At 35.2% G+C, this 8,089-nt stretch overlaps 1 protein-coding gene across 3 annotated transcripts; it reads left to right on the top strand.

Annotated features, from left to right (window-relative positions):
* Nucleotides 1–335: 335 nt before the first annotated feature.
* Nucleotides 336–6,139, top strand: LOC125867884 (zinc finger protein CONSTANS-LIKE 10-like). 3 transcript variants are annotated; one of them, XM_049548477.1, is made up of 6 exons: nt 408–587; nt 1,502–1,547; nt 1,647–2,248; nt 2,737–2,964; nt 4,919–5,217; nt 5,395–6,139. In XM_049548477.1, the coding sequence occupies exons 3-6, from the start codon at nt 1,664–1,666 to the stop codon at nt 5,522–5,524; spliced, it is 1,242 nt and encodes a 413-aa protein (XP_049404434.1). In that variant the 5' UTR covers nt 408–587; nt 1,502–1,547; nt 1,647–1,663; the 3' UTR covers nt 5,525–6,139. The 3 variants fall into 3 exon arrangements, with proteins under 3 accessions (XP_049404432.1, XP_049404434.1, XP_049404433.1); XM_049548476.1 differs by having other exon boundaries at nt 411–587; nt 1,502–1,551; XM_049548475.1 differs by lacking the exon at nt 1,502–1,547 and having other exon boundaries at nt 336–587.
* The last annotated feature ends 1,950 nt before the right edge of the window (nt 6,140–8,089 follow it).

Raw genomic sequence — 8,089 nt, forward strand, 5'->3', positions numbered from 1 at the left:
ATGATATTCACAATACAAATTTTTTTAATACATGCATAAGCATGATTAAGAATATAATTCCCCCTAAAAGTGTAAAAAACTAAAAAACATATAAATGATATTTTTATAAATAAATACTATATTTTAAATGTACAAATTCTATTCTTATACATTTAAAATGGAAATAAGTCATAATATAAATACGCACTACTATAAAGAAAAGAAAAAGCAGGAGAAAAAGCAACAAATTATAGTATATTTCCATTTCAAGTGGGGACAAGAAGAATGGGTCCCACATATTACACCTTCTTCCCCTGTCCATTTCCCTTTTTTTTTCTCTCTCCTTAACTTTTTTATCAGATTATATTTTTATTGATATTTTATTGTTATCAGAAACTCAACTATTCAACAGCATACAATCCTAAAAAAACCAATCCCCTTGCCCTCACACACACACAGACAGTAGACACAGATTCTGGAAAAAGGTCCTTTTCTTGTTCAGGTTGTTTTGTTGTATGGTCTAAAAGCTGCTTGCTAAACAATAAATTAAAGGGTTTATCTAGAACTTGCTAATCTTTGTTTGGTCAGCTTCACAGTTTTTATATCAGGTAAAAATGGTTGCTTTATTGAAAATTCTTTTTTTTTTCTAGTCAAATGGGGTTGCTTGTTCTTCATATGGTGTTCTGTTGTTTGATCTGTTTGTGGGTTGCTGAAATTTTTGGATTTTCTCATAATTTTATGGCTCATTTTGAGAATTTTGCTGTTTATGTGTGCTTTTTCATATTTTCTTGGAGTAGTTTTCTTTGTTCTTGTGTGAAAGTCTCTAAATCTGCAGCTTGGGCTATATTCGACTTTTTTTCTTTGTTGGTTTAATTTCCCACCCACCCACCATATGTTTTGCTGCTGAATTTTTGTTTTGAATGGATTTGTGGTTGGTTTAGTTGATAGAGCTTTTCCCCAGCTCACATAATATTATTGAGTCCGGATATAGTAGGAGGGTTGCGGTAAGATCCTTTTAGATACTCAACTTAAATAGAGAAATAGGAAAAAGATCCCGAGTAATTGGAATTGAGAGATTGATAGATTTGTGCTTGCCTGACAGAAAAAGATGTTGCTTCTTGCTGTAGCTAGTGATGCTTAGAAATAACTCGCCAAAGTTCTCCACGTTTTGTTTGATTCTCTGTTGCAACTTGTTTGTGGCAGCTTTCCCCTTTTCTGAGTGAAGTGGCATACTTTATCATTCACATTTTCTGTTCTCTGTAATAGTTAGTGTTCCATTTAAAGTGGAATTTTGATTTAGTGCTCTTTCGTTTTGCCTCTCTATCACCCAAGGTAGGGTAAGACTCCACTCGTGGGATTAAACTGTATATGTTGTTGTTGCTGCTATCTCGGTTTGAATTCTTCAATTTTCGTGAGAAGGTGAATTTTCATTTTGGATAAGCAAACATCACAGAATGTGAAAGATGTAGTTGTATTCTTTCTTAAAACTTCTTGCTTTTCATTTGGATTTTAATTAATGCAGATTCTGTTCCCTGGTACATCATAAGCACAAATTGTTTGAGCAATCTGTATGTACGTGCTCAACTAGGAAGCAACTTCTATTGCTTAAATTCTAAGCTTTTCTGCTGAAGAAGATTTACAGACAGTCTTTTTTTTTAAAATCTTAGATTAGTGAGGAGAAGTGATGGGGCATATATGTGAATTCTGTGGGGAGCAGCGGTCAATTGTATATTGCCGGTCTGATGCAGCTTGCTTATGTTTGTCGTGTGATCGCAATGTGCATTCTGCCAATGCCCTTTCACAGCGCCATTCCAGGACACTTTTATGCGAAAGATGTAATTCACAACCAGCTATTGTTAGACGTGTTGAGGAGAAGGTTTCTCTTTGCAAGAACTGTGATTCGATTGGTCATGCTGGTTCTAGTACAGGTTCCATGCATAATAGACAAGCACTTAGTTCTTATACTGGATGCCCTTCCGCTGCAGAACTCTCTACTATCTGGTCATTTCTCCTAGATAACCCTTTAGGTGGTGATTCAACTTGTGAGAAGGGAATGGGTTCAATGAGCATCACTGACAACCGACCTACGGATAGCCAAGCTCCTCAAGGAACGTTCAGCTCTCAAGATGCATCTGCTACAGTTGAAGTGAGTGAAATGCATACCCCAAACAAATCAAGTGTATTGGTGGGATCCTCCATGCTTACTCTTGGCAACAAACTAAACAAGGCGGAGCAAATTGTTGGATCTGTGAATTTCTCTTCATCAAAGGTAATCTAGGTTTTAAAAGATATATTATAATGAGAAGCTAATAATTCTTGCTGATATGTCGCGGATCTGATAGTTCTGTTTTCCTGGACTTCGATTTGATAGCAATGACGATCAATAAGTTAGTCAACCACTAGTGGGCTCATGAAGCTGAGGTTGTCTTGCACCTTGTTGTTCCTCTGGAATCTTTCAACAAACTTCAGCTTTGATTTTCCAGTGCCCAGCTCCTTTTTTAATGCTAATTGCTACCTGAGATTAGTGAAGTAGTAACAGGTCTAAAAATGTTGAGGAAGATGAACTGTGATTTATGATTCTTTCTTCTGCCTTATGGGAGAATTCCATATTCGTTTTCAAGCATTTGATTGCGCTGCCTCATTTTATTATGTTATGCTTGAGAATGGTTATCCACAATGTGTGTTACCTTATTGCTGTTAAATCATTTGACACAAGATTTCTTGGAAGTTGCTTATGTTGTTATTATTCTTGCATAGGGCTGTTATTCTGGAGTAAAAGGCTCAACTATATATGAGGATGATCCATTCTCTCAAGATTTCAATATGGATGAAGTGGACTTGAGTTTTGAAAATTATGAAGAGCTATTTAGTGGTTCTCTTGATAATCCAAATCAGCTATTCGAGAATGATGACATTGATGGATTATTTGGGACGAAAGATATGTCAGTTTCTGATTCCAGCTGCCAGGATGCCATCGCTGTCGAGGTCATTCTTACTATTAAGTATTAACATTATTAGTTCTGCATCTGTTGAAATCCATGCAAACTTAGATTTTCTGAGGCTATATCAGGTAGTCATATTATTACATTTACTTTTGGCCCTATATAGGAGTCTTTTAGGCCTATGGGCGATTTTTATGCAAGGAGAATATAGAGTACTTTTAGTACTTTTTATCTTTACTATAATTTTGTATAATGTTAGCGTGAGATGAATTTAAATGGAGAAACATGGCCACTGAGACGTAGTAGTTGTTCTCGAGAACTTCAACACTGCTAAGAGAGCATAATTCTTACCATCAGGAAAGTTTTCCACTGTCATCTAAAAATATGTGGCATGTGACTGACCCAATATTATCACATACATCTACTTTAAGATTCTAGAAACTAGATTATTTTGCATCATGAAGGATGTTTCCCTCCTAAATCACTTTGTGACATTGAGGTTCCAGTTGATTATATCAGGCATTTTGTGTTATATTATGGGCAGGATTCACAAAGAACTAATTTCTCAAACCTTTTGATTCTCATACTTGGAAATTTCTTATTCTTGTGCTGTTTCTTCTTTTAGTTTTTGGTTTATGTCTCTGTTTTTGTTGCTAGAACTTTGACCAAAATGCCAAATATTGTGTATTTGGATGCATTTTATGAATTTATAATGTGTGGTGCCAAATATTGTGTATTTGGATGCATTTTATGAATTTATAATGTGTGGTAGGTTTATGTTTTCGCTATGAGCAAAGGAAATATATGTGTTTAACTGTTAAAGCAGGTAGACCTCTGGTTCCCCTTTTCTAGTAAAAAATTATTGTGGACAAGAGTTGATAGAATATTCATTTGTATAGTTGATTTAAGAGTGTTAAACAACTTCTAGTGAAAATGCCTCTCCATAATGTTAACTGGATACATTATCTCTTAGCTTCCTTTTCTTTTGTATTCTTGTTTGTATATGAAGGTCCTTTTTTCTCTTATTAAAGGATAGGGATAGGGCTTGGTAGCAAACTAGTCAAGAAGCAGCAGATACATTACTTCCTAAATATTCATTCAAGTATCCATAATGCATAGATCTTTTTGCTCACTCCCTCTGATCCATCCCAGTTTATGCGTTCGTAACAATTTAACTATAAACTTCTCATTTTAACCTTATTGAGATGATTTACAGCCACAACTTCCATGACTTATTTTAGACCATAAGTTTCAAAAAGTGTTTCTTTCACTCTTAAACTCCATGCCCAGTCAAACACCTTCACATAAATTGAGACGGAGGCAGTGTTTTTTATAAGGTATTGATAATGCATAGATGTGGGAACTGTATTTATTGATAGCAGTTGAATCAATAACATGATATCCATTGTTTAGAAGTTGTCTGCTGGCAAGTGATTATAGACATTCTAAATCCATGATCGGATCTGGTAAAGATTGTATTATTCTGCACATGCAAATCCTTTTTTTTTTTCCGGGGATGAAACTGATTTGTTAAGATATTTCCACGAAATTCTTCTTCTTTTCTATGTTCCCAAGTATCAGGAGCTGATACTGATGAAAACTTTGGGTCGAGGCAAGATTGATTTAGTTCTGCCCATGTTTTGATTTTACTGCATGGATATGAAATAGATCCCACTTCCCAGCATCTGTGTTTGTATTGGATGACACATCAGGAACCTAAACTGATCGTTATAGGATTCGTTAAGACCACTGAACGAGATTTTCCGATAGTGGGTCTTCTACTACACAAAAACATTAAAACATTCATCTCTTCCTGTTTTGCGGAAAGTCTTGCCTCTTATTTTCCTTTGAATGATCTGTGAGTGATTGATGTTCGTACATTCCATTCAAGTGTTCTGATTCAGTGTTCATCTTTTCGTCTGATTACTTTTGATATGATGAAAGTCTCTTTAATCATACCTAAACATGTTCACTTGAATCAATGAAAAATGTACCAGGGGTCATCAATTCGAAGGGTAATGACGATGCTTCCAGCATGTAGTAACGCAGAGTCTGCGGAATCCCTGATGAGCTGCAAAACAGAACCTACTGTTTACTTTGCGAGGCAAGCATCCATCCTCTCATTTTCTAACCTTGGGGGAGAGAGCAATGCCGGGGATTACCAAGAATGTGGAGCCTCGACAATGCTACTTATGGGAGAACCACCTTGGTGCCATCCATGTCCTGAAAGTTCATTGGCATCAAGTAGCAGAAGCGATGCTGTATTGCGCTACAAGGAAAAGAAGAAGACCCGCAAGTAAGTTCTCTTGTAATAACCAGTGGAACTTCACCCGTGAGTAGTATCCTTAATTCCATGCAGAAGAAATAGTGCTGTTCTAAATAGGAGTGTCTGGGTTGTGCAATCTCTAGTTTCCTCTAACTTTTGGCTTATTCTCTTTGTTCACATCTTCTAATTGTCCGATCTCATGTGTAGATTTGATAAGCATGTGAGATACGCTTCTCGCAAGGCAAGAGCTGATGTTAGAAGGCGTGTGAAGGGACGTTTTGTCAAGGCTGGTGATGCTTACGATTATGACCCAGTGAACGAGACCAGAAGCTTTTGATTCCAACACTTATCACCATATATATTAGGAAACAAAGGACCGATATTAAATTGGGCAAAGCTGATTGAGGTATCGTGCCAAGGGATGAATGGAAACTTATTTCCTTACGGCATTGGATTGCAATGTCCAATCAAGGAAAGCTAGATGAGGAAATCAGAATATCCTCGGCTGCTTCACCAAAATCCAATTTATCAGCCAGAGAAAAGGAAAGAGATGAAACATGCAAACCTTTTTTTAACCAAGTGTGCTGCAGAGAATGGGACTCGGCCATTTCTAGAGGTACATGATCAGCTTCATTCCAGAAAGGGTTCAGACTTCCCATCTTGGCTGTAATTATTTTGTTCATCGACTACACCACGTTTTCTTATATTGTTACCCCTCCAACTAGGTGGACGTTTACACATTTTGATTCCCAAAATAATTCAACCATAGGTCCTTTCTTGTCTGAAGGACTGAGAGTTCCTTGGCAATTATGTTATGCTGTCATGTATAGTATGTGTAGAAGGGATAGAATGAATTGCGAAACGACAGATGAAACTTGCCTTTGTTAACATTTTTCCTAATTTGTTGTAGATAAAATGTATAGCATAGACAGTTGGAGCTTTGAGAGAGCAAACCATCACACTGCTATAATCTCCTCATATGTTAGTAACTATAATTCCTGGTAGTATCTGAATTAATTTGAGCAATAATGATCAAATTTAGGTGGAGATTCATATTCTCTGGTCTTAGCAGCAGGAAACCCTTTTTCTGTTGGAATTTTTTTTTTTTTGAAAATAATGCCCTTTAATAGCTAGCCCCCCCGTATAATTTGTTTGTTTTACTTTCCTTTTTGGTACGTTGCAAAAAATAATGTCTCTTTCCTTTTTTTGGGAACTTTTTAATGTCAACTTTCCACATGAGGTGTTTAATACATATCTTTAGTTTAAGATCACAAGATTTAGAAGTCTTTTTTAATTTGTTTGACTGATAAATTTATTTTAGTCTTGGCATATTTGACCAATTGGACAAGCCATGATAATAAAGTAAATATGATAAGGGATCTCTATAGACAAGTCCCTCTAAGCATCTAATTCGATCATATGTTTTGCTGTCCTATTTGTTAGTTGTGATGCCATAATCTGGTATAGAATATGGTTGCAAGAATATTTGGGACATAGAGATAAAATATTGATATATTTTATTATAATAAAAGGGATATGTTTCCCTATTACTTAGTGGGATGAGCTAAGATTCACAAGTAAAGTAGAATGCTTTGGTACAAAATCCATAAAACACATCTACTAATTCATATGTATCTTCATTGTAGCCATTGAAAGAAAAGAGAATCTAATAAAGAGTTGTGAAGGACTAAGAAAGGAAAAACTTTAGTTATTTGATTCCTATAAGTGAATATGACATTTAGAAAGAAAGTGTTTAGTCATATAACATATTATATGTACATGTAACCTACATTTTTTAGACAATTAAAAGGCGCTTTTTCTAGTTGGCACATGATCATCATTTAGAAATACATATTTTTAAATACATTTCACCTTATATTTAGTTTTTTTTTCCTTGTGTTATAAGTTCATTTCGATCACATTACACTTAATATATATATTTTGTGTGTGTGGAATAGGATTTGATGGATAGGCAACAATTTGATGCACACTTCATGTGTATGCTTTGTGTGTGTGAAATATGATTTGATAGATAGGCAACAATTTGATGCAAAAAGAGATGAGAAGTTTGACTTTGAAGTCCGAGTAGAAGTCATTCACAAGTATTTGGATCGAGCTAATCCCACTACTAAAAAACTGCTAAAAAACGACGGAAGAAAAAGCGACGGACAGCGTCGCTCCAAAAAAGCGACGGACTAAGAGATGTCGTCCGTCGCTTTTTAATTAAAATAATAATTTTTAAAATTATTTTACAAAAAGCGATGGACTGCATCTCTTAGTCCGTCGCTTTTTATTAAAAATAATTATTTACAAATTAAACAATAACCACGTTGTCCGTCGTTTAAATTTATTTTATTTTATTAATTAATTTTTTAAAAAAGCGACGGACGGCATCTCTTAGTCCGTCGCTTTTTGGTCAAAATATCTAGTCAAACATTTTTAAAAAGCGACGGACAGCGTCTCTTAGTCCGTCGCTTTTTAATTAATTTTTTTTAAAAATTTTTGTTAAAAGCGACGGACCTCATCGCTTAGTCCGTCGCTTTTTTTCGGGTATTTTTGCTAATTAATTATTTTATATAGATAGTGACGGAGTCCGTCGGTTTTTATTAAAAATAATTATCTATTATTTTAAAAAAAGTCACGCCGTCCGTCGCTTTTTATTAATTTTAATTGTTTAATTATTTTTTAAATTAGCGACGGACAACATCTTTATGTCCGTCGCTTCTTGGTCAAATATTTTAAGAAAGCGACGGACAATGTCTCTTAGTCTGTCGCTTTTTGGTCAAAATGTTGGCCAAACATTTTTTTTAAAAAAAGCGACGGACATAGAGACGTTGTCCGTCGCTTTTTTAAAAATATATGCACTAGCAGACGCGATTTTCTCCATTTCTCCATATAAAAA

Source organism: Solanum stenotomum, chromosome 6 (assembly GCF_019186545.1).
Source record: "Solanum stenotomum isolate F172 chromosome 6, ASM1918654v1, whole genome shotgun sequence".
Lineage (NCBI taxonomy): Eukaryota > Viridiplantae > Streptophyta > Magnoliopsida > Solanales > Solanaceae > Solanum > Solanum stenotomum.

Coding starts and splice junctions, on each gene's coding strand:
- LOC125867884 (XM_049548475.1), top strand. CDS start 1,664: ATGGGGCATATATGTGAATTCTGTGGGGAGCAGCGGTCAATTGTATAT. Junction 2,249..2,736: donor TGAATTTCTCTTCATCAAAG/GTAATCTAGGTT, acceptor ATTCTTGCATAG/GGCTGTTATTCTGGAGTAAA. Junction 5,218..5,394: donor GAAAAGAAGAAGACCCGCAA/GTAAGTTCTCTT, acceptor TCTCATGTGTAG/ATTTGATAAGCATGTGAGAT.